The 27,473-nt window shown below is 36.8% G+C and overlaps 1 protein-coding gene across 2 annotated transcripts; it reads left to right on the forward strand.

Moving 5' to 3' along the window:
* The first annotated feature begins 310 nt into the window (after nt 1-310).
* On the forward strand, nt 311-23,816 carry sdhaf3 (succinate dehydrogenase complex assembly factor 3). Of its 2 annotated transcripts, none has more exons than XM_051136432.1 (3): nt 311-374; nt 522-705; nt 21,798-23,816. In XM_051136432.1, the coding sequence occupies exons 2-3, from the start codon at nt 538-540 to the stop codon at nt 21,990-21,992; spliced, it is 363 nt and encodes a 120-aa protein (XP_050992389.1). In that variant the 5' UTR covers nt 311-374; nt 522-537; the 3' UTR covers nt 21,993-23,816. The 2 variants fall into 2 exon arrangements, with proteins under 2 accessions (XP_050992389.1, XP_050992388.1); XM_051136431.1 differs by having other exon boundaries at nt 311-379; nt 21,798-23,815.
* Nucleotides 23,817-27,473: the final 3,657 nt, after the last annotated feature.

Here is a 27,473-nt window from a genome sequence, read left to right on the forward strand (position 1 = left end):
GTGCTCCGAATGTCCTGCCCTTAAACATACTTTACAGGTTGTGCAACAAAGTTCTGCAATTTGGGTTTCACAATTACATCAGTACATGCAAAGCCTGTAAGTTAATTAACTTCATGTTTGGCTCCATGTCTGTTTAATACATGCATGTAATTTATTACTGCAACAATATTATAAGTAGTGTCTGTATAATGTACTGAATCATTTTCTGAATAAGATTGAATAAACTTTAAACATGTTTTGGAGGCATATTTTAAACCATCACTTAAGTGATCTCAGATGCACTACATCCCACTCGCCACCAGAGGGCAGCAGCAGCTCTAATAACACTCATATCTGTGCCGTGAAGAAGTCTGCACATGTACAAGGACAACACGGTTAAGTAATAAATGTTATGGATAAACCTTTTATAATGTTTAGTATCGGCTCGTCTCTCTTGTGATCTATGGTTTTGGTCTTTTAGCACTTGTTTTGGGCTGTTGCTGTGTTCAAACAAAACGCACTTGTCGCTATTTCATATCTAGAGTTTCCTTTGAAGTTATGGCTCATGTATCAGCTGTTCGGTCTCTGTATAAGAGAATCCTGATGCTGCACCGCTTCATGCCCATAGACCTGCGGGCTCTGGGTGATCAGTATGTGAAAGATGAGTTTAGGAGACACAAGACCGCATCAGGTGAAGAGGTGACGCGCTTCATGACAGAATGGCAGGTAAGACAGAAACCTGCTGCTGTCACTTCACTGACTGCAGAGAAAACAAATGCATTTTAGGTTTCATCAAGCCCGTAGGTTTTCCACGGAATAAGTGTTTGATTTCAGCGGCATGTTTATTAGTCTTCTGGCCATAAAAGAGATTGATATTTAGTCAGTGACATGAAATCGTGTAGGTGTGCCCTTATGAAATACACTTAACATACTTTAAAAAAGAGTAATTATTAAAATCGGTATATTTGACCCTTCACAAAGACCCGCTCCCTCGTTAATGTTGCTTTGTCCAACAAGCCACGGCGCGCTCGTGCCACACATCATGTTCTCAGTGAAAAATACATTGAAAGAGGAAAGTGGAAACTGACAGCGTGCCCGAAAGACAAGCCAGAGCAGGTTACTTTAGGTATGAAACAAAGTCTCACCTCAAATGTTGTCATTTATTAAGAAATTCAAACAATAAACAGCCTTTTGTGGCTCTTTCATATGTAGTGACATCGCTATAGCGCCTCATTTCAAGCGGGAGGTGAACTGATCATCTCTTCCTCTTTCACTAGTTATAGCACGAAATAAAACTAGATAAAAAAACTTCGTCAAGACAAACTTTAAGTCGGCTTGAGAAGCCGGAACAGAAAGTTTTAAAAAGTTTGAAAAGTTTATAAAGTTTAAAAAGTTTTAAGTTTGATGGTTTTCAGTCTGAAATAGTTTGAATTCTAATAGTTTTAAAAGCTTAAAGTTTGGATGTTTTGAAGGCAGTACAGTCTGTCAGAGATAGATAGATAGATAGAATGTTGTCAGCATGTTATTAACATGTGACTAACATGATGTTATAATGATTAGCAAGGTACTAGCATGTTCTTAGCATGCTTATAGGATTGTTAGCAAGATACTAGAATTTTACTAGCATGGTGCTAACATAATTACCAAGTTACTAGCATGTTGTTAGCATGATTAGCAAGTTGCTAGCATGTTTCTAGCAAGATTAACAAGTTAGTAGCATGTTATTAGCACAATGTTAGCATGATTAGCAAGTTACTAGCATGTTACTAACATGTTTCTAGCATGTTTCTAGCATGACTAGCAAGTTACTAGCATGTTGTTAGCATGATTAGCAAGTTACTAGCATGTTACTAGCCTGTTTCTAGCATGATAAGCAAGTTACTAGCATGATTCTGGTTACTAGGGATAGATAGATAGATAGATAGATAGATAGATAGATAGATAGATAGATAGTAATGGTTAGACTAGATTAAAAAGTTTGTCGAGACAAACTTTAAGTTGGCTTGAGAAAGCCAGAACAGAAAGTTTTAAAAAGTTTGAAAAGCTTATAAAGTTTAAAAAGTTTTAAGTTTGATGGTTTTCAGTCTGAAATAGTTTGAATTCTAAGTAGTTTTAAAAGCTTAAAGTTTGGATGTTTTGAAGGCAGTACAGTCTGTCAGAGATAGATAGATAGATAGAATGTTGTCAGCATGTTATTAACATGTGACTAGCATGATGTTATAATGATTAGCAAGGTACTAGCATGTTGTTAGCATACTTATAGGATTATTAGCAAGATACTAGCATTTTACTAGCATGGTGCTAACATAATTAGCAAGTTACTAGCATGTTAGCATGATTAGCTAGTTGGTAGCATGTTTCTAGCAAGATTAACAAGTTAGTAGCATGTTATTAGCACGATTGTAGCATGATTAGCATGTCGTTAGCATGATTAGCAAGTTACTAGCATGTTGTTAGCATGATTAGCAAGTTACTAGCATGTTTCTAGCATGATACGCAAGTTACTAGCATGATTCTGGTTACTAGGGATAGATAGATAGATAGATAGATAGATAGTAATGGTTAGACTAGATAAAAAAGTTTGTCAAGACAAACTTTAAGTTGGCTTGAGAAAGCCAGAACAGAAAGTTTTAAAAAGTTTGAAAAGCTTATAAAGTTTAAAAAGTTTAAGAAGTTTTAAAAAGTTTTAAGTTTGATGGTTTTCAGTCTGAAATAGTTTGAATTCTAAAGTAGTTTTAAAAGGTTAACGTTTGGATGTTTTGAAGGCAATACAGTCTGTCAGAGATAGAGATTTAGATAGATAGATAGAATGTTGTTAGCATGTTATTAACATGATTAACATGTGACTAGCAATGATGTTATAATGATTAGCAAGGTACTAGCATGTTATTAGCATGCTTATAGGATTATTAGCAAGTTACTAGCATTTTACTAGCATGGTGCTAACATAATTAGCAAGTTACTAGCATGTTGTTAGCATGATTAACAAGTTACTAGCATGATTAGCATGTTTCTAGCAAGATTAACAAGTTAGTAGCATGTTGTTAGCATGTCGTTAGCATGATTAGTGTGTCGTTAGCATGATTAGCAAGTTACTAGCATGTTTCTAGCATGACTAGCAAGTTACTAGCATGTTGTTAGCATGATTAACAAGTTACTAGCATTTTACTAGCATGGTGTTAACATAATTAGCAAGTTACTAGCATGTTGTTAGCATGATTAGCAAGTTGCTAGCATGTCTCTAGCAAGATTAGCAAGTTAGTAGCATGTTGCCAGCATGATTGTAGCATGATTAGCAAGTTACTAGCATGTTATTAGCATGATTAGCAAGTTACTAGCATGTTGCTTTCATGATTAGCAAGTTACTAGCATGATTTTGGATGCTAGGCATAGATAGATAGATAGATAGTAATGGTTAGATGATAGATAGATGGGTAGATAGATAGATAGATAGATGAGTTTGAATGAGTTTAAATGGATTGTAAATACAGTACATAGAAGGGAAGCTTGATTGAGTCTCATAGGATTCTGGGAGTTTTGACAGTTGGAGTTTGAAGAGTGTTGGCTCATTTGAACATTCCGTCAATGTAAGTCTATGGGATTTTTCCCAAATTTAATTGCCATTTTTAGGAAAACCGTAAGTCCGATCAGTTAGAAAAGATATAGCAACTAACTTCAGATCAGTGTGAAGATCTGGGCTGAGTTTGGAGTTTGTAGAGTTGAAGCTCTAGGACGAGTTAGTGTCGACAGATTTAGTCTCAGAAGAAAATAGCATATCAGTAAGTTGGCTTTCTCAAGCCAACTTAAATATATGAACATACGAAAGAATCTTGTTTTAACCGTGGAATGACGTCAGTGCACACCATTTTTCAAGTCCACCGATGTTAATCTACATATCTGGTTTGTTTGTCGGACAAAAATGGCAGATTCAGCGTTATGATTGGTCAGATCGCCTGTCAATCAAACTCCCTGCAAAGGGTCAGTTAGCTGCACTTTAGTTTTTTGTTTGTTTGTTTGTTTGTTTTTTTGACCACATAAGTTACTTTTATGTAATTACATAATTTCTTTTATACTTCTACTCTGTGTTCGAATTGTGCCAAAGCTCTTGGGGGTTCCCCCTAACCAGACATCACCAAACAAGTTTAAAGTGATTTTTTTTTTTTTTGCCTTTTGTGGGCATTATTTAAACTTTATAAAGCCATTCTTTTTTCTGAAATTGTGCAGTATCTTTTGCGTCAAATTCTTATATTTAATCAATAAAGTCACTTAGAATAATAAGACATTTTAGGCTGCTATCACATAAATAAAATCATTATCAACAAAATTCACCTTTTCAATATAGAGGAATCACAAACGCTGCATCTGAATTTGCATTTAAATGTATTTACCCACTGTTTAATGCAGGACATGTATGCATTTAACCTGCGGTTACAAATGCATGAAAACTGTTTTAATATTTTAATCCTAAAACGTTTGAATTCTGACATTTAAAATATATATATTTTTTTTTTTAAATGGAAAGGTACTTTAAATGTGGAATTACAACTGCCAGTAGGTGTCTGTAAGTCACAGTTAAAAAGTGAGTCATTGCGATTGAACCGAGTTATTTAAACGGTTGATTCATTCAGGAACGAAACACCGTCATGTTGTTTAGAGACGTAAAACAATGCAGCAGCTGTGTTTGGAATGATTTTTGTTGGCGAAATAGAGCAAAAATAGTCAATATGGTGTCTAAAACGTAAGTCTCTTAATATTAACTTTTAGTTTATTGAACTGTTGTATAAAATCAATATCACAATTGTGCTTTTTGAAAAAACAAAAATATCACTCTTCGTGTGATATTGATTAACTATATGAAATTATATAAATATACATTTTCTGCCCCCATATCCTGAATTTTGGGAAAATGCATTTTATTAGACTGAATCACGAAGTGAAAGAACGCAGTCTAAATAAGCACAGTCAGTCTAGCGAGTGTTTAAGCACTCATAACTCCTCTTATAATCAGTGAAGCTGTCCATACACTGTATGATAAATAAATCTCTTACTTACATAGCTCGTACATCTGCACTTTGTTGCTTATGAGGGAATTTGCGAGTTAAATCTGAACAAAACTCCGGGTTTCAGTAATGACTGTTCTGAACGCATCTGATTGGCCACTGCATTCAACAGAGTCGTGTGTGATTGGTTATAATGCGCAACGCTGTAAAAACGCGTAAAAATAAAACGTGAGATTTAACGTGAGCGGGTCTAGATTTAATACAGCAATCAAATTTTTTCATTTTAATTTTCACTAGTTTTATGTTTGAAGTATTATATTTTTATTGAAAAACCAGGGGACCCCCAAGCATATTTTTTTGGGTGTTATGGGGGGGTCCCTTAATGCTTATGGGAGGTCCGGGACCCCCCCAGCCCCCCCTCAATTCGAACACTGCTTCTACTTGTACATTGTCTGTAAAATGTTGGCGGAAGTGTACTTATGTATTTTTTTAAATTAAGATTTATACATAATCTGAAAGCTGCATGAATAAGCTTTCCATTGATGTATGGTTTGTTGGGATAGGACAATATTTGGATAGATACAAATATTTGAAAATCTGAAGTATGAGGGTGCAAAAGAAAAAATAAAATAAAATAAAAAATCAAAACACTGAGAAAATCACCTTTAAAGTTGTCAAAATGAAGTTCTTAACAATGCATACTACTAATCAAAAATTAAGTTTTGATATATCTACGGTAGGAAATTTACAAAGTATCTTCATGGAACATCTTTACTTAATATCCTAATGATTTTTGGCATAAAAGAAAATCAATAATTTTGACCCATACAATTTATTGTTTGCTATTGCTACAAATATACCCGTGCTACTTATGACTGGTTTTGGTCCAGGGCCGCAAATATACTTTAAAGTAATTTCTTTACATTAAATACGTACTTTAATGCAATTTTAATTGCGTATTTGTAATCATAAAGTTGCAATTTAGTACATTTATAGTATAATGAATGTATTAATTGAGTTTAAATGTATTATTGAATAACAAGTGCTTTAGTATGTTAGCCAATGCATCAAAATAATTGTACTTCTTTAAAGCACAGCAAAAAAAAAATTAAAACATTACAATTTTTAAATGTAAAGTTCAAACATTTAATTGCAAAGTGCACATTCACTACATTTAAGTGCACTTCTTTTTCACAAAAGTGACTTAAGTGTTCAAATTCTTTTTTGTAGGGATGCATAAAATTAAATAATTATTTTCACAGTATGGCCAATAACTGATAAAGGGATGATATTAACATTTATTATTTATTTATTTATTTACTTGCTATTTTGTGTAAATATATTAAAATAAGAAAATACTGTAGAAAAACAGTGAGGGAAAAAAAGAAGATTTAATGTAAAAAAAAAAAAAAAGTCATGTAATGTACAATATGAAAAAAGAGATTCATTTTGAGGTGTTAAAGACTATATTCAACAAGTGTTATTAAATTATTCGCATTTTTGAAGATTAACTATGAACTTTAATATTAACATTTTTACTATGTCTAAATATTGAAAGGACAAAAAACAGTAAAAACTAAAATCAATCATTTAAAAAAAAGATCTAATGTAATAAAAAACATTTAATGTGTAATAGGAAAAAAGATTCATTTTGAGGCTTGTTAAAGATTATATTCAACAAGTGTTTTTTATTCAACAAGTCATTTTTTTAAGATTAACTGTGAACTTCAGTATCAGCATTTTTTACTGTGTAAATATTAGAAGAACAAACTAAAATCAATAATTTAAAAATGATCTAATGTAAAAAAAAATCATTAAATATGCAATATGTTTTAAAATGTATTAAAATGTAAAAAGAACAAAAACAAAACAAAAAAAAAACAATTACCCTGCACAATTAAATATAATTTAAATGTATATAATACTTACTGATATGTCAACCAATGCTCATGAATAAATAAATAACCAACTAACCAACCGATATGGGACTGATTTGTCATTCATCTGTACATTTACATCATCCCACTATACATCACAATTCTCACATGACCCCATGTGTAAATTATTTATCTTCATTCGTATCCTGTTTAGCATTTTTATCTCAATTAGGTTGTCAGTGCATAGTGGAAACAAGATGGATATGAATGTGCATGAATTTTAAACAGTGCTATTAAACGGAAACCGTTGCATTGCAAAACAAACTTCTTTTTAACAAGAGATGTTATCAAATTTCCAGTTCCTTAATGAGTCATGAAAACTCAGACCTTTGCTGAAACCTTCCACACGATGGCAGCACCTTCCTAAATTCTTCATCAACATAAAAACTTAATGGAATTTATCCATAACTTGTAACTTACAAATCCTTTTCTCCCAGGGAGCACAGCCTATCCAAACACCATCTGTGTACATTAATTATACTTCAGTCCAGCATCACCTTGATAAGAGTTCATTTTTTAATTTCAGTTACGTGGGGGCAGAATCGTGCCGCTTACGAGAGCACCGACGTCACGCTCGTACGAAATGCTCCATGACAAATCCAAAGATCGAATTCAACGCATGAACTCCACTTGAACATGCATCAGCGTGCGTTCAGAGAGCAGTGATTGCTGATCTTCTTTTACTCTATGCCAGGAAATTGGAGATGCTTTTTTAGCAGTCAAACTTCACAAGATGTATTGCATCTGCAGTATGATTCTGTGTCTGCAGCTCTGACATGAGTGTGAACAAAGCTAACTCTTATTTCATTTTCACAATCATGCAGTGTGAGGACTCGATGTTCCTGGATTGGCAATGACAGTAACAGATATTCTTTAAGAGGGTAAAAATCACACACTTGCAGGTAATGAGAGTCACTCTGTTCTTGTACAGAAGGACATGTACACTTCTTTTCAAAATGAGCTACTGACTGTCCGGAAGAAATTCTAGTTCTTTGCAACGTTTCACCTATGCATGTACACAGTTACAGAACAAATATGGCAAGCAAAGACAATGTCATACACAAAGTAGACTCATCCTCAACTTGTCGAAGTATTTACTCATCCTCAAGTTGTTCCAAACCTGCATCTCTTTCTTCTATTGAACACAAAATGTAGCATTCAGGCCACTTTTGAGATACATTTATATTGTTTCTTTGTGTTTTTGACAGCTGCAGTCACGTTACACATCACTGTGTAATAAAGGATAATCACTATTTGTGTTACATAGATGAAAGGAAATTATACAGGTTTGGACATGAGTGTGAGTAAATGACTTCCATTTCCATTTGTGCTTAAGCTCAACTCATGTGTTTAAAGTGGAGTTTGACATTAGTATGTTACTAAGCTAACCATGTGATGCTCTATGATCATAAAAGGACACAAAGAATGGATAAAACGTTCACTTTTTTTATTAGATTGAACTGGATTGGAATTGAGTTCACTTGCGGCGAGGAAAAAAACGTGGTTTGTGCTGACCACATTGTGTTTTTGTGGTTGCAGAGAGCATGAAACCATTGAAACTCAATTTGAAATTTATGAAATAAACAATTTTGGTACTATATTAGGTCACCACTTAAATCCTGTAAGCCTGGGTCCTGAACCAAAAGCAGTTGAGAAACTGATTTTGAGCATTTGTGACCCTGGACCACAAAACCAGTTATAGAGGTCAATTAAAGCTTTCTACTGATGTATGGTTTTTAGGGTAGAACAATGTTTAGGTGAGATGCCACTATTTGAAAATATGGAATCTGAGGGTGCAAAAAAATCTAAATATTGATAAAAAATCGCCTTTGAAGTTGTCCAAATGAAGTTCTTAGCAATGCATATTTCTAAACAAAAATTACGTTTTGATATATTTATGGGAGGAAATGTACAAAATATCTTCATGGAACATGATCATTACTTAAAGGAGAAGTCCACTTCCAGAAGAACAATTCACAAATAGTGTACTCACCCCCTTGTCATCCAAAACGTTCATGTCTTTCTGTCTTCAGTCGTTAAGAAATTGTTTTTTGAGGAAAACATTTCTGCATTTTTCTTCATATAATGGACTTCATTGGTGCCCCGATTTTGAGCTTCCAAACTGTAGTTTAAATGCAGCTTCAAAGGGCTCTAAACAATCCCAGCCGAGGAAGAAGGATCTTATCTAGCGAAACGATCTGTCATTTTTTTCGAAAAATAAAAATTTGTATAATTTTTAAGCACAAAAGCTTGTGTAGCACAGGCTCTGGGATGCACATTCACATACTATTGAATCATGTCGAAAGGTCATGCTGAGCGTAGGCGGAACTACAGACCCAGTGTTTACAAAGCGAACGCGCAAAGACTAAGAAATTGCAAGTAAGTCAAATGCTGTTTACAAACAAAAAGGTACAACGATGTCGGATGATTCTGAGGTTGTAGGAGAAAATAAGATGGAGTTTTTCGACATGCTCTACCTTTTTGAACCGGAGTACACAGACGATGATCTTAGACGTGATTCGAAGTAGTGGTGGGAAGTTCGGATCATTTTACCAACTCAGACCTTTGAGTCTCGTTCAGCAAAATGAACGAATCTTTTTTTTGAGTCATTTCGTCATATTAGCAAAATCAGCATCACGTGACAGCCCCATAAGATGAACGAACAACTCGAAAAACCCGAAGACTCGAAACATGCAAACTAATTCCAGTACAGAACCTAATAGGATGTTGCGCATGCGCGACTGAACGAATCACTCCCCCGAGACGACTCGTTCTTCCCGAGACACATTAAAGATTCGTTCAAAATGAACAAATTGTTCAAGAACGACCCGTGGACGTGCATCCCAGAGTCTGTGCTGCAAAAGCTTTTGTGCTTAAAAAGTATGCAATTTTTTTTTTAGAAAACAATGACTGATCGTTTCGCTAGATAAGACCCTTCTTCCTCAGCTGGGATCATTTAGAGCCATTAGAAGCTGCATTTAAACAGCATTTTTGAAAGTTCACAATTGGGGCACCAATGAAGTCCATTATATGAAGAAAAATGCTGAAATGTTTTCCTCAAAAATCATAATTTCTTTACGACTGAAGACAGAAAGACATGAACATCTTGGATGACAAGGGGGTGAGTAAATTATTTGTAAATTGCTGTTCTGGAAGTGGACTTCTCCTTTAGTATTCTAATGATTTTTGGCATAAAAGAAAAACAATAATTTTGACTCATACAATGTGTTGTTGGCTATTGCTACAAATATACCTTTGAGTATATATACCTTTGAGAATCTACACCCAAAACTGAAAGATCTGTCATCATTTACTCACCTTCATGGTCCAAACCTCTTTCTTTTGTGGAACATAAGAAGATATTTTGAGTTTTTGTTTGACACTACAGTGGAAGTCAATGGGCTCCAGTGGTGTTTGGTTCTTTGTCGTTATTCCAAATATCATCCTTTGTGTTCTGTAGGCTGTATGAGTTGTGGATGATTAAAATGCCTCCATGATCTGCTTTTGAAGAAATATCGTAGTATCGTGCTACAGTGCCCATTCAAGTGGTTGTTTTCAGTATACTGTACAACACGGCATACATTCACGTTAAATGTTAACTCAGCGATATAGTTACACTCGCAGGACACTGCACTTATTTGCAATCACAAAATTACATTATAGAGCATGGGAATCTGTGTCACTGTGCATTGCATTCTGGGTAGTCGCCGTCATGTTTTAGGACACGCTTAATAGTGTACAATGACGATAAATACAAATCACTAGAGGAAAAAATGACTGTATTTGCGTTGATATTTTTAAGAGCTGCTTGCACTTGTTTAGAATAAATGTACTAATATTTGAATCCATTGCGTTCATTCGAGCACTCAGTCGAGTGGCCAGAACATGACGCATACACACTCAGAGAAATCATACGGCCACCTTCTATTGTACCACACACAGGACCGAATTCATTTCTCTTTTGCAGGTTTTAGTAATTAGGTGGCACTGAAATATCTGCCAGATAAAAATAAACACACTATAGCTTGATCTCATCCAGTTGATCTTGTAAGTGAACCACTGCTCTGCACAGTTTGTGTGTATCTCAGATGTCTGTTCTATTCAAAAGTAAGTGCCCTGCAAACTCGAAATGTTCCGCCCTGAATCTGATTACAATTCGAAGGCAGCGTATATGTTCCATTAAACGAACATTAAAGTGTGCAAGACATGAATTTAAATCGCATTTATTTACAGAGGTATATTATGTCACACTTCTCTAGTAAGTTTCGTCTATGTGTGAAGACAATGCAGGCGGTGGCATTGCGTAAATCCTTGAATGAATATTCCTAAGTGAAGTAAACTTAAACTGATTTCCCCTGCTCAGGGAGTAGGGAGCAATGAACATTGTGTAGGGACCATGTTAATCGAACAGAGTTCAGTCATGGAGTTATATGAATCAGGCTAAATAAGAGAGGCATGCAATATAAGCAGAGTGACGGTACGTGAGGACTGTAATTGAGAAACGCCGATGTATTCAATCATATATCATATCGCCCTAATTTCATTAAGGGAAAAAATGCAATAAGTTTTACTGGTCTTAAATTGAGCAAATACACGATTTCTTACAAAGAGCTGCTGACGAGTAAATCAGATGAGTTGTTTTATGAACAATGATAGTGATCGCAACGAGTCAAATCACAGATTAAATTACATTTCCAAATATGTTATTTACAGCATGAGCACTTACAAATTCAAGTGGATCAGAAATTATGAATCTGTAATAAATAATAAATACAAATGACAAAGCCAGATTTTGAAGTTGTTTATTTTCATTGAGCTGGTTTCGCCATTGTGTTGTTTCAAGCTGAAAAGCATCAAATTGTGCTTCATTTTAGATTCGTTCTCCACTCCGGTCATGACAGCAGATATGGCAGTTCATATCACAGCAAACATTCTCCATTCTAATGTGTTTTTAAATGTACAATATAAATTTTAACATCTACCTCCACTATTACTCAGTCTAGACTGTAGTGTCTGAGTCCGAAAGTCCCAGAATGCCGTGCGTTGCTGACGTCACATTCCCATTCTCTATTTGCATCTGTTTTAAAGCCTTGCCAGTTGAACATTTCATTTGCGTGCTGTTCTGACAGGCACTTTTTTGAGCGTGTACACTTGAGGCTGATTACTGGATTTATTGTTCGCGCAAGGTTTACATATGAACACAGTTGGTTATGTCTGAAGTGAAAGTAAACCATTGGGAGAAGAACAGATGCTTACCTGTATCCGCGTTCAAATCAAATCCACGATCAGGCAACGCTACAGTTGGTGCCATCTAGGCGCCATAGCATATTTCAGATGCGAAAGCCCCAAAATCCATCTGATGCATTTCTTTCTGGCTACTTTGTATAGGTTTTTATGTAAGTACTGTTTTTTCTGATTGGGCTGAGGCTGGAATTTAGCAAGTTTGAAGTAAAAGTATATGATGGACATATAGTATGTGTCAGGAGCATTCACTCAGTATCATTATCTCATTTTTGACCGAGATGGCTTTTAGCTGGTTTTGCATCTGAACTCTTCATGTAATGAAAGCATGCAAAGTGCATTTACTTTTTCAATGATATGTGATTTCTGCTCAGTAATCCACCAGTTTCGCAAACACCCGAAAACGTAAGTCAAAATCTTGCCTTGCCTACTTTTCACAGCTATTGGTTGTCACCCCGCATTTTGCGCTCGAGATTTGCATAAAGTTGAGGAATGCCCAACCTTTTTGACACTCTCAGCACTTTCTCCGCGCCGCTTTCAATCCCATAATGCACCATGCGAGTGTTTGAGCTCATAGGAATTAATTGAAAAGCTCGCTCCGCCGTGTTCACTACGTGCCATTGGAAACGCACCATAAGGGACAGTTTTACTAAACGGGGCAAATTAGCGCAAGAGCGCAATCCTAAAACAGCGCTGATGGGCGTGGAAATTTCTGTGGGTTATTTACTAACAACGTGTAAATTAAAGAACACAGGCGCAACATCTCATTTACATATCGACCAACGCAATATACCAAGTGCAGCGCAAATTAGCGTAATCACAAATACAGAATAAAGAAATAAAGAAATAAAGAAGGCACAGTATGTTGAAAAGAACCGGAGGCCAAAAAATGAAGGGTTGCGAGAAGATTTGATAGACCTGGTATTACGTGACTCCTAGTTGAGGATTCCAAGTTGTCTTGTATTTCCTGAAACAAATTAAAAATAACACGGATTGGCAAAAGATAATGTGTTCTTCTGGCATTTCTAATAAATTAATATGTGTGGGAAAAATCCTCTCCCTTCTACCATGAACTCTCTGTTCTCTGTGGTGCTTCCTCCTAGCAACAACAATTGCAGCCATTTCAAGCGCAAAATAGTTTAAGACATACTTTTTTTTGAGCGTTAAATTGTGCCAATGCCATAAATTGATGAGCACAAACATTAGTAAAACACATTGCGTGATTCATTTAAATACTCTCCTCCAATAAATTTTGCATCTGTAAGGGAAACTCCTATAAATGGATATTCAATAAGATCAAGCGCAAAAATAACTGTGTCCACTAGGGGTGTAACGATACATGTATTCGTACCGAACGGTCACTGTACGGGCATCTCAGTTCGGTGCATGAGGCCTTACAACTAATACAGGCAATTCACCTTCAGTCCAGAAGGGGGCACCCACAGTAATGCAAATCTGTTTGATAACCGCCGGCAGAAGAACAGCGAATGCCAGGAGTTGCGCACTTGAAAACAAAGCCAACTAGACAGTGACCATGTGATGATTCTAAACGCGTCTCTCACTGACAAAGGAGTATAATGTTACTTTAAAGGCTTGTGCTCTCAACTGTCAAAATGGAGCTTTGTGCGCTTGTATCCTACCTCTTTCATTCGGCACAAATCCAAATATTCCATAATATTTCCGCATTTGCGATGCATCCAAATGCTAAACTATTTTTTATAATGTAACATATAGACTGTGTACTTCAGTCACATTTTAACGGTGACACAGTGAAGGCGGGTGTGCTGATGTTTGGTTCACTGTGTTTTATTTTGATAAAGTACCAATTGCGTTGTCAATTTAGAAAGGCTAGAAGCCTGGAACTGATATGTTTTGTGTCTGTGTGCACCGGCTAGATTACTTCAACTTTCCTCATACCAGCAAAATCAACTTAAAAAACAAATAGAATGTCGCTTTCTGCCATTTGAATTTCCTTTCTGTCACAAAACTGAACTGAAACTCAAAATATGTTAGGCTACGTTACGTGTCGTACAGTTTTTTTCCCCTTGTCTATCAGTTAACTAAATAAAATGTATTTCAAGTATATATTCCTTGTATGTATATACAGTGGGTATGGAAAGTATTCAGACCCCCTTAAATTTTTCACTCTTTGTTATATTGCAGCCATTTGCTAAAATCAAGTTCATTTTTTTTTTTCCCTCATTAATATACACACAGCACCCCATATTGACAGAAAAACACAATTGTTGACATTTTTGCAGATTTATTGAAAAAGAAAAACTGAAATATCACATGGTCCTAAGTATTCAGACCCTTTGCTCAGTATTTAGTAGAAGCACCCTTTTGATCTAATACAGCCATGAGTCTTTTTGGGAAAGATGCAACAAGTCTTTTACACCTGGATTTGGGGATCCTCTGCCATTCCTCCTTGCAGATCCTCTCCAGTTCTGTCAGGTTGGATGGTAAACGTTGGTGGACAGCCATTTTTAGGTCTCTCCAGAGATGCTCAATTGGGTTCAAGTCAGGGCTCTGGCTGGGCCATTCAAGAACAGTCACGGAGTTGTTGTGAAGCCACACCTTCATTATTTTAGTTGTGTGCTTAGGGTCATTGTCTTGTTGGAAGGTAAACCTTCGGCCCAGTCTGAGGTCCTGAGCACTCTGGAGAGGCCGCATTCATCTTTCCCTCGATTGCAACCAGTCGTCCTGTCCCTGCAGCTGAAAAACACCCCCACAGCATGATGCTGCCACCACCATGCTTCACTGTTGGGACTGTATTGGACAGGTGATGAGCAGTGCCTGGTTTTCTCCACACATACTGCTTAGAATTAAGGCCAAAAAGTTCTATCTTGGTCTCATCAGACCAGAGAAAACCAGTGTCCTTCAGGTGTTTTTTAGCAAACTCCATGCGGGCTTTCATGTGTCTTGCACTGAGGAGAGGCTTCCGTCAGGCCACTCTGCCATAAAGCCCCGACTGGTGGAGGGCTGCAATGATGGTTGACTTTCTACAACTTTCTCCCATCTCCCGACTGCATCTCTGGAGCTCAGCCACAGTGATCTTTGGGTTCTTTTATACCTCTCTCATCAAGGCTCTTCTCCCCTGATATCTCAATTTGGCCAGACGGCCAGCTCTAGGAAGGGTTCTGGTCGTCCCAAACGTCTTCCATTTAAGGATTATGGAGGCCACTGTGCTCTTAGGAACCTTAAGTGCAGCAGAAATTTTTTTGTAACCTTGGCCAGATCTGTGCCTTGCCACAATTTTGTCTCTGAGCTCTTCAGGCAGTTCCTTTGACCTCATGATTCTCATTTGCTCTGACATGCACTGTGAGCTGTAAGGTCTTATATAGACAGGTGTGTGGCTTTCCTAATCAAGTCCAATCAGTATAATCAAACACAGCTGGACTCAAATGAAGGTGTAGAACCATCTCAAGGATGATCAGAAGAAATGGACAGCACCTGAGTTAAATATATGAGTGTCACAGCAAAGGGTCTGAATACTTAGGACCATGTGATATTTCAGTTTTTCTTTTTTAATAAATCTGCAAAAATGTCAACAATTCTGTGTTTTTCTGTCAATATGGGGTGCTGTGTGTACATTAATGAGAAAAAAAAAAGAATGATTTTCCTGAAAAAAAAAAAAAAAAAAAAAAAAAGAATTGATATCACCCACCCCTAGTTCTGTAGAAAAAGGAAAGTCATACAGCGATGATGTGAAGGTGAGCAAAACTAGGTTTCGCAAGCACTTCTCTGTCTTTGCTCAGCTGTGAACGGAGGAGTCCACTCTGATATTAGTTCTGGGAAGGAGCCGGTGTGTGTTTAAAAACCCCTCCCTTTTCGTTCATTAGGAGGTGAGTGAATCACCGAGGAGTGTCGCTTTTCAAAGCACTACAGGGGGAAAAAAACAAAACAAGGAAGGGCGACGGAGCCAGGAGCAGACATACAGCGAGCCTCCAAATGTGATTAAGAGCACTGAGTGTTCACTTTAATCCAGTTACAGTAGTGGGCCCAGGGGACTTCTCATCGCCTAATAAATCGACCGCGTTGCAACAGACAAGCTTTCCCTGAGGAATAAAAGAAAAAGACAGAAACAGCGAATGTGATGGATTGAAAAGTGTGTGTGTTCTTTTATCATATATGGCTTTGCAATTTTCGCCTGGTGGATGATAATTCAGTTGAAATTCCATAGACTTCTTTTGATAGAGGGACCAGTAAACCATATTAGTTTCGTTGCTCAAAAGCCACATATCAAAAACCACTTGGAATTAGAGTTAACTAAATCTTAAACTTTATTCATAACCTTAAACATTTTATTACTTAAATAAAAATAAACAATTGAAACAAAATAAAATATTTGAAAAATGTAAACTACATAACATTTGTGTTTAGTTTAACTTGATCTACTAAAAAACTAACATTGAAATAAAAATTAATAAAAGCTGTCAATTAAACAACTAATAAAAATGACAAAAACAACAAAATTACAAAAGTTTTAATAATATTTAAAAAGGTAAGCAGAAACGTTATGTTAGTCAGTGTGTTGGTCAATGTTAGTCAGTGTGTGGTGTGTATGTTTGGGCATAAAAAAGTTCTACAAAGTTACAAAATCAAAGTCCACTCCAAATATTTCATTTTTAAAAAATCCCTTTTCAAGAACTACAGTGAACAGCTCCTTTGGACTACAGCGTTTGTTTTCCGAATGGTATGATGTCACAATGCGGCCTATTAGAATATCATTAAAATAAATCCCGCCTACAGACATTCAAATGGTTGGAGGTGGGTAGGGATGAGGTGGGGGATTAGCCTGACTTCAGTGATGAAGTGTGGAGAGGCGCTTCTGAGATGCTTCAACGAGCCGCGAAGCATTGACTCAAGCATTGACTCAAGCATTGACTAGAGTGGCCGCAATCTACTCCGGTGGCTGCGTCGGAGCCGTAACATGCTGCAGATGTGTGCAGTGTGTGGTAAGAGATTTACACTAGACTAGGCAAATATTATTTGATAATGTTAACGTTAGGCTGCTTTTAGCCTTATGCTGGAGCTGGTTTCAGGCAATGACTCTAAATATGTAAATAATTAAATAAATTAGCACGATAATATCATGTATCGGCAATCTGGCAGGCTGACGATAGGACAGTATGTAAACAGTTGTACACAGAACTTGCTACTTTGGTAAGGGGTGTGGCAGGACTGAAACACCGTCTAAGCTGTTCACCAATCACAACACATTTAGTTTTTCGGAAGGCAGGCCTTTATCAAACCCTGAACTAAGAGAGCCATTTGTGCCAGGCTGGGAGAAAGGTATTGTAATAATGTAAATTATGTGAAAATAATGTGTTTTTCGAACCACCAAGCATGAAAGCATGTTCTTGTACACCCCCAAAACAAAATCAAGACTTGGTAAAAGAGCATAATAGGACCCCTTTAAAAGAAGATCAAACACCCTTAAAAAAGGTAAAACAGCGATGTAGGACAATTTTGAAGTTGAGGGAGAACATGAGATGGGAGTTTTTCGACATACCCTAACTGTATTGAACTGGAGTTCAGGCAAAGCAAGACAAGACAAGCTTTTGACATTAAAAAGTATATAAATTGTATTTTTTTATGGAAATACCCGATTGTTTCGCTAGATAAGACCCTTCCTTGGCTGGGATCATTTACAACTGCATTTGGGATCGTTTGGAGCCGCATTTAAACTGCATTTTGGAAGTTCAAAATCATGGCACCATAGAAGTCCATTATATGGAGAAAAATCCTAAATGTCTGTGATTAAAATTACACTAGTGGCAAACTTTTCAATGTACAAATGCCACACCATTTTTGTTTTTTGTCTTTTCTAAAAATATTAAAATATTATTTAGATCAGAAGCCTGAAATTATTGGTGTGGCAAAAACGGGGAATCAGACTCGAACCTCTGAAACATGAACACGCCATGGTGCGTTACCACTGAGATTTAAATATTAAGTGTGAAGTGAGAAAATAAAAAGGCATGGCTGAAAAGAATGATCGTATGAATATGAACACAAGCACTGTCAAAATAATAATAGGACCAAGCATTTGAGTTTATTTCTGTCTTAATTTTGACTTCTCAGTGCACATAGCCTTGAAAACAGTTGTGACTAAGTGCTGTTAAGTGTGCTGGTTCATGAATTGTAAAATAAGTTTGGTTTAGTGTATTTGTTGTTTTCACTCGTGTTTGCCCTTAATGAACTGAATAAAGAAATTAACTAGAAAATATTTTGCACATCGAAGAAGGTGGAGCTCCACACCATGATATGATCATCATGGACCAGTGGCAGTTCAGAGGTGTTTCACAGTCAGCACAAAGTTTTCTGGAATGTAAACCACCAAAATGAACTCCAAATCACTTTAGTTTCTGGCCAAAGTTTGATTTCGCTTGAAGTATATCGGTGCCTTCTCCATTAAACCATCTCCATTAACCTCAGGTTGCTCCCGTGGGATTGTCCCTGTAATAATTGTACTATATGTCACTTTGAATAAAAGCATCTTCTAAATGACTACTGACATAACAGTAGTTTCCAAGCTATTCTGTACATACAGAGTAGTAGTCATCGTGCTAATCTGTTTATCTATATAGACCTTTAAAGTTCTGTGCCCTTGGGAAAGTCAGGCTATTCCAGACAAGCATGAAACGGGTTGCCTGGTGACGTCATTGCAATGGGAAGTGCGGTGTTTATATTCAGAAGGTGAGCTTCACCAAAAAGCTTGCCATTCAGCATGCCCACATCCCTTCCATTCTTAAAATATTACTTCTTGGCAATTGTTCAATCTAATTACATTATGTAGAGGAGGAAGCTTCTCAGACAGATGGCTTTTTGCTTCCAAAATTGAATTGCGTCCAAATTCCAAGACATTGGGAGAGTGAATGAGAGTTCTTAATGGGTTTGTTTTCAGTGTGTTTTTTTGAATGAGTCTCTCTGTAATGTCTTGTAGGTTTGATCGTAAGCAGTCATGACAGATGTGACGGACAAGTTTCAATTAAGATGTCAGAAAATCCAAGCTCATATGATTGAATCAGCAGTACGGTGTAAATATGGTTGGTGTGGCAGTCTGGGACTTTGTGTACTAGAGTCTTAAGGATTGGGAATGTGAATAGTATGTAACAAATCTGGTTCAGATTCTGATTCCAGTCAGTGATTCTTTTAGTGCTTTTGAAGATCTAACTATAGAACGGTTCTTCTCTGTCCACACAACATGCTCTTCAGCAAAGGTGAGCTTAGCCTTTAATTCTTTCTACTAACGGGAGGCAGTCCAACTTCTCTTAAACATGCCGAGGCAGATTCTTACCCTGTTCAGCGCTGAACTGGCAAGCAATTCCAGCTGCAGTGTTGAACCGATTCTTCGCTTCTTGTGCATTTGTCTTACGTGGATGCCTTTTTGGGGGACTTAAATGAATTAGTATCATTGTAAACCTGCAATATTCGAGAAATCACAAATTTGGAATGACCAACTTCTCTTGCAGTGGCTGAAAGGGTCATCTTTTTGGCCTACATCTGGACAAACTCCTGTCGCAGGGTTTCAGTCACCTTAGAGCGACCCGCCATCTTGCAATCTCAGTGAAAATTGGAGGAATACTGCCAGTTAAATAGAGTTTGTCATATAAATAAGGATATTAGCACCAGGTGCCAGAATGACACCAATAACCCTGTGGTATCTGTACGTGTTGTCTCATTTTTATTAGTTCTTTTTCAAATATCTCATTTAAGTTTTTATACTGTGTTTCAGAATACAATTAATTACTGAAATATGCTTTTAAAACTACCCTTTACTCCTGAAGAAGTGACCTTGAAATTTAGGAAATTGCAGGTTGTTCTCTAATTTTGATCTCCACTGCAGCATTTTATGCTACAAAAGAAATGATAATGTCATTTACAGGGCATTGAAGGTGCTAAATCTTGTGAGTTTTAAGCTTTACACACCAAAACTTGCAACCTGATCTCATGACGAAAACGTACCTGTGGGAACATTTTTTTTTTTTTTTTTTGCGAGACGCAAAATAAATACCAATAAGTGCATATTATGGCATTTTCCAACAGAAATATCCGCTGGGAAGCGCTAAAGTACAGTTTTTTTTTCCCTCCGAACAGATAAATGTACATATGGTACATTTTATGTGACGTTGGTTTTGTACATTTCAAGTTCTGACTTAAAATGTCCATTGAGTGGCGCTAACTCTAATGCTCCCTGACTTTTTTGAATAACGTACCATCTGCACTACACCTAAATCTACACGATAGTATGAACAAAAGCGAATGTGATGTAAAAATGAAATCGCAAGCATGCTGTTTTAGCTTGTTTTTTGATCTTTCAGCTCTTTCATCGTGAGTCATGTTTTTCACGGGATTCGTACCCAGGGATTCCACATCCTACATCCAATTCTACGCCGAGTGAGCTACCGAGCAAACTTGTCACGTCTGGTGTTTTGCCCATTTTCGACCCCCTGCCAAATTACTATCCCCTCTTGCTACATGGTTGCCTAATCCTAACCCTACCAATACTAATCTGGCAGGTAAAAAAAAGCGAAAAACGTATGGAACTGTAATCATAACTGTAATCATAACATTACAAGTGCTCGCTTTAATGCCTCTAGTGTTCATTTCTGTTGGACACTGCAGTGATATGTACTTATTGGTATATTTTTTGCATCTTGCGAAAAAAGTTCCCAGAGGTACGTTTTCGTCATCAGATAGAACGTTTGTCAACATGGCTATTTAACACGAATACGAGTGCATTAGCAGGTAGTTGTAAATCGCAGGTATTTCATATATGAGTTGAGGACAAAGCTGAGAACATTTTGAAGGATATTGCCATCTGTAAGGTATCTGTACTGTACTTTTACTTGAGTGGTTTTCAGGTACTCTTTACACATCTGTTAATTAATGTATCAGACTACAGTAGTCACGCTGTATGTTTGTTCATTTCTTTCATTGTGGTGCTGTACATTCATTAAAAAACACAGTCCGTGAGAATATTCTGATGCAGTGTTTTGTCCATGGTAGCAAAAGAATGTTGAACCTTGAAAAACAATGCAATCGTGCGTCATGAGAATGGTTTAGTATTTTTTTTTTTTTTTTTTTAAATAGACTTGATTCTGAAAAAGAAGTGACTCTTGATTCTCAAACCCACCAAGTATGCACTTTGTGGAGCCAGTATGTGTTAACAATGGAATAACTGTTCTTTAACAAGTTAACAAAAAGAACTTGCAACTTTGATATGCTGAAGACTTTTTGTAAAACTTGTAGACCCGTGTGGACCTTTCATATATGCGGTAATCACTGATATAGAGGGAGTGATTTCAGCAGGCTGAGAGAGAGCAGTAGGCATTGACCTCCATTAGACCTTAGTGGATTCCCTGATCCTACACATCCCCCATCAGCCCCCGTGACCTGCGTTTCATCATGTGAATTGCAATCAATGAATCTCCAACAATGAGAAATAAATAATTCTGTCACAGTCTGTTATAGTAAATCAATAGCGCTCTATCAAATGAATACCTCACTTGTGTCTAAGTGTTAAATCAATACAAGAACCAATAGTAGGCGCACAAACGTTGAGGTTTTGAAGTTCAACAGGCTGCTTATTTTCGTAAGTAATACTCTTGTCTTTGTCTTATTTTCTGTGCAGAACTACAAAGACACCCTACAGACGCAAGTGCTGGAAGCGGTGGGAAACAAGAAGTTGGTGTTTGGCGCTGATTTATCGGAAGACAAACTCAAAGACTTTCAAGAAGAGCAGATCGGGCAGCTTTACGAGCTTATGCTTGAGTCCACAAAACCCAACCGGCAGTTTGATATTCAAGAGGAAGGAACGCCAAAGTAACACACACTTGAAGGGAACAGAAGGATTCTTTATCTCCTCTCTGTGGGAAAGTCTTCCCATCGGAACATATTTTGACTCATTATAAAGTACTTTCAAGACTGATGATTAAATTAAAATGTTTCAAAAAGTCTTCGATGTTGCCTCTTTTTGATGTTTCTGAGGATAAAAATAAAAGATAAATGTGGCTTTGTGATCAGCGGTTATAATGAGGATGCTTCAGCTTTGGTAACAGCACCACCTGTGGTCAAAATTTCACATTTTTGAAAATTTGGCTTAAACTCACAGTATTCTCTCCATTTTTTAAGGCAGCTCTTGAAATGCTATGAATTAGGGATGTGCCCGAATAGTGAATCTGTATTCGGAAAGGCACAGACAATGGATAACGCATTCTACAGAGCCACTAAAAGGAATGTAGTTAGGTGTTTGCTAGCAGTAGTCTGTTACATTACAGTAGGGATGTGGCGAATAGTGAATCCGTATTCGGGAAAAGCACAGAAAACAAATAACGCGTTCTGTAGGCACAGAAAATGAATAATGCATTTATAATGCACAGAAAATGAATAATGCACTAAAGGGGCATGTTTAGCTGCTTGCTAGCAGTAGCCTGTTACATTACAGTAGGGATGTGCTTGAATAGCAAATCCATATTCGGAAAGGCACAAAAATGGATAACGCATTTTACGGAGCCACTAAAGGGGCATGGTTAGCCTCTTGGTAGCAGTAGCCTAGCCTGTTACATTACAGTAGGGATGGGCTTAAATAGTGAATCTGTATTCGGAAAGGCACGGAAAACAAAAAATGCATTCTACAGTAGGGATGTGCCCAAATAGTAAATCCGTGTTCGGAAAAGCACAGAAAAGGGACGTAGTTAGCAGCTTGTTAGCGGTAGCCTGTTGCATTACAGCAGGGATGTGCCCTAATAGTGAATCCGTATTCGGAAAGGCACAGAAAATGAATAATGCATTTTACAGAGCCACTAAAGGGACATGTTTAGCCGCTTGCTAGCAGTAGTCTGTTTCATTACAGTAGGGATGTGCTTGAATAGTGAATCCATATTCGGAAAGGCATGGAAAACGAATAATGCATTCTACAGTAGGGATGTGCCCTAATAGTGAATCCGTGTTCAGAAAGGCACAGAAAACGGATAATGCCTTCTACGGAGCCTCCAAAGGGACATAGTTAGCAGCTTGTTAATGGTAGCCTGTTACATTACAGTAGGGATGTGCTTGAATAGCGGATCCATATTCGGAAAGGTGCGGAAAACAAATAATGCATTCTACAGTAGAGATGTGCCCAAATAGTGAATCCGTATTTGGAAAGGCACAGAAAATGAATAATGAATTTTACGGAGGCACTAAAGGGACATGGTTAGCCGCTTGCTAGCGGACCGTGCCCATTGTCCATACTCTCCTCTCCTTGCTAAATGTGCACGCTTTCGCGATCATCAACAACTGTATGCAATCACAGATTGCATGCTTTGATTCATTGTTCAGCGACTCTTTGTAAGAAATTGTGTATTTTTTCCATTTAAGTACAGTAAAACTTTTTAGTATCACAGTGCAATTAAATTCACAGCTACGTAACAGAGGGTCTTACAGTTATTTTATCCCTTACTGCTTTAATATTAAGAAATTAGGGTGATATATATGTGTTGATCAGCTGGCTGAGATCAAGCTATATTGTGTTTATCATTTTATCTGGTAGATGTATCTGTGCTTAGTTCTAATAACTTAAACATTAAAAACTGCAAATGAGAAATCAATTTGGTCCTGTTTGAGAATGTGTTCAATGTGTTCATGTGTTCTGGCCACATAACTGAGTGCTCAAATGAACGCAGTGGATTAGAATATTAGTTTGTTTATTCTAAGCAAGTGCAAGCAGCCATTAAAAAATGCGAACACAAATACTGGCGTTTTTCCTGTAGTTATTTGTATTTGTTGTCATTGTTCGCTATTAGCATGTTCCAAAATGAAGGCGCCGGCACATATAAACACCATATCAGATTAGATAACGTCTAATGTAAACAGTCCACCGAATCTTTCAATCGAAATGATTTTAATCGGAATGACAAAAAAGTGTACATATAAACATGGCTCCTGTTTTCTTCCCCTGCCCCAGAGTAGACACAATGGCAGTTGGAGTTACAGCTCAGTCAGGGCGGGTCTGAGGTAAGACGGTCATGTCAATCAACTACACTGTAAAAAACAATTTGTTGAGTCAACTTAAAATAATTTGTTACCTGGCTGCATTAAAGTTGTATGTTTAGTTAACTCAAAAAAGTTTAGTCAACTTGAAATGTTAAGTTGTACTAAGTGACAACTTGGATATTTGAGTTGATTCAACTAAAAATTTTAAGGCAGCAGGGTAACAAATTATTTTAAGTTGACTCAACAAATTGTGTTTTTTGTTTTTTACAGTGTATCGTGGAAGTGGCCTTTGTCAGTGTGACGTCACACCGAAAAGAAGCTGAGAATGGCTTGATCTGAAAAAGGGGATATTTCTTATAAAGATTACAAAAATACCACTGGTTGGATTTTTATCATAATAGGGTGATTGTGTACACACACTGCCAACACACATTTATGTTTAAACAAATGTAAAAGTGAGTTTTGCATCCGATGACCCCTTTAATAGTGGCTCCCTGATGGCCGCAATTTAAATACAGTATGATTACCCAACAATAAAATTGCGAGAAAAAGCAGTGAAATGTATACTTTTCCCCCATCTCATATTAATTCTCTTCATTTCCTTTCCGAACACAGTATTCGGATTTGGTTGCATTCCCTATCTTAGAAGCACTTTGACGTATTGAAAGTTTGTTATTGTCATTGGCATCATGTGCATACAGGAAAAGTTTGCAGACTCACTAAAAAGCCATTCTCCAGACACTCATTGCCTGCATTACAGCTGAAAAAAAAAGCCCAAATCAATAATGCCTCTTTCACTCTCTGAATTATTAGATTGTCTGAAAAATAATACCTCATTAGCTTGAGACAGTATCTGCTTATACACTTTCACAGTCGCGCTTCACAAAAAGCCTCTGCGCTGTCAGCTAGCATCAGCTGATTGGTTGAGAGATATTTCCCCCATGTTGAACTTTACCAAATACTGCATTGCAAACGTCTTTAGTCAAGTATGAAAACCAATTTAGTTGACACTGAACGCTAAAATCAATGGTTTGTGAAGAAATCAGTATTCATGTGAGAGCATGCATACAGTATAAATAATCAATACAAATAATGGCAAGGAACAGTCCAAAGTGTTTAGAGTAGAGGCGTTTAAGCGGAGGTGGTTTGTTTTGTTGCACTTAGCTCGGCTCCCTCATCACGCAGATTCATTTCTGAACGCCACTTCAATCATAAAACACACTGTAATGACACAATACAGCTCTTGTAATTGTACACGAACCATAAACAGTGATCTCCCACAATAAAACCTCCCCAAAACATTGCACAGTGAGAGACATAAAAAGTCTTTTTATGATATTTTTCTACTTTATCCTAGTGGTAGCTTCAGGTTTGGTGGAATAAAACACACGCTAACCGCACCCTGGACCCTTTGTTGAGTTAGAAGGGCATAACTCTGGATCAGATGGTTTCTGACAGGAGAGAAAGTGAATGTGTATCCTTGGGGATTATGGGAAGACTATGCTTTTGTGTCTGAATACAGAGGGAACGTGATAAAATGGGAGCGTATGTACGGCAACCTTTTACTTGAGCTTCTGAAGTCAAGAAAAGCTGCACAAAAGATGGGAAAAGGGCAGAAATCAATGAACAGACGATTCAACGTCAGCTGTATACATTGGAAAACCTTTACATACTATAAAAAGCATTTTTTCAAAGACTAATGGAGTGCGTTTACAAGAAAATACTATTTCGTTCAAAATTTCATGTTTAATTCAATGTTACTTGCCATTCTGTGCAATTAATGGCTGAAAATAGTAAAATCAAAGTAAATCTTTCACTAGATATGTCCGTAGTGTTTTACTTGAGACACATGGTATCAAGCTTGTGTTTCTAAAGTTAAATTCTGTATCAGGGATTGATAAGTCCTTGTTGGATCTTTGAAGACGAGGGTAGTAATTACTTCTGTTGTAACGTATCATCATTGTTTTAAGTGACAAGTGGCCTATTGTGTGGTGAACTATCACGTTTATACAGTGTGTAATTAGCATAAAAGCTTGATTGAGGCCAAACCTTATACGGAGGACTTGTAAACGTTATACATACACGATTCTCGGTGGGTGAGTCAACAAGCTATAAAATGAAGCGTTAGAAAGGAAATACAAGCCAATAGAAAGTTTCCACGTTATAATCAGGCCACAGAAATGGACACGTAAGACTGTGTGCCTCGGAAAAATCAATTTTCACGTGTTGACACATTGCATTATTCATAACCTAAAGCACTATTTCATTCAAACAAACCCAGCCCATCGCAAACAATTTGGCACAACAGATGCAGATGATTTGGTTAATGTAGATTGACACAGATATAATGGAATTGAAATAAAAAAATCAAAGAAAAAAAAGCATGAGGAAGAAAATGATCTTTTATCCTTTTGAAGTCCCAGATGTCTTAAGATAACTGAAATATAACTATGAAATCTCAGGATATCTTCAATGTCCATGTTACATTTCACCCTTGAGTTAATAATCATCATCATTTGGCTATTTTAAGACCTTATTTTCCCCAATGTGACATTTAAATGACAATTAAACACATTTTACCCTCAAATTATTGTTAGTGTAATGATATGGAGATTTTGCATCTGAAGCTTTTTTATACCCAAATTAGTATTTATTTATTTATTTACTTACTTTGAAAATGTGTATGAGTTTGCATGCATGTCCTCTTATGACAAAACATAATTTAATACAATTCCTAAAAACTTGAAATCATTTACCTCTTTTCTTTCTTCATTTTGCACCATGGTTTTTTATTATTTTATTTTTGTTTTGGCTTTCTTTATGTTCAAAGTTAGGTGATTTTCCTGGATCCATAGGGATACACTCTCCATTTGAGCATTTAAAATCACTGCAATTGTGGCTGGAGACTTAGCAGATGTGTAAATTACCATATCATCAGCATAAATTTGGCAATTAACCTCTGGGCAGCAACTCGGTAAATCATTTATAAACAAACTAAAAACCAGCAGGCCTAATTTTGAACCTTGATGTGTTCTCATTTTATTGTTTACAAATGGTGACCTTTCCTGCTGAATTCTCACACATTGCTCTCTTTGATTTTGATATGAGATTTCATGAGATTCTACTATTCATTCCATGAGAAATAGCAGATGTGTAAACTACCATATCATCAGTATAAAGTTGGCAAACAATGTCTGGGCAACAACTCTGTAAATCATTTATAAACAAACTAAAAAGCAACGGGCCTAATACTAAACCTTGAGGTATGTCCAATTTATTCTTTGTAAGCGATGACCTATCCTGCTCAGTTTTAACACATATCTCTTTCATTTAA

This window comes from Labeo rohita, chromosome 19 (assembly GCF_022985175.1).
Source record: "Labeo rohita strain BAU-BD-2019 chromosome 19, IGBB_LRoh.1.0, whole genome shotgun sequence".
NCBI classification, from domain to species: Eukaryota; Metazoa; Chordata; class Actinopteri; order Cypriniformes; family Cyprinidae; genus Labeo; species Labeo rohita.

Coding starts and splice junctions, on each gene's coding strand:
- sdhaf3 (XM_051136431.1), top strand. CDS start 357: ATGTACAAGGACAACACGGTTAA. Junction 380..521: donor TACAAGGACAACACGGTTAA/GTAATAAATGTT, acceptor TTTCATATCTAG/AGTTTCCTTTGAAGTTATGG. Junction 706..21,797: donor GCTTCATGACAGAATGGCAG/GTAAGACAGAAA, acceptor TTTTCTGTGCAG/AACTACAAAGACACCCTACA.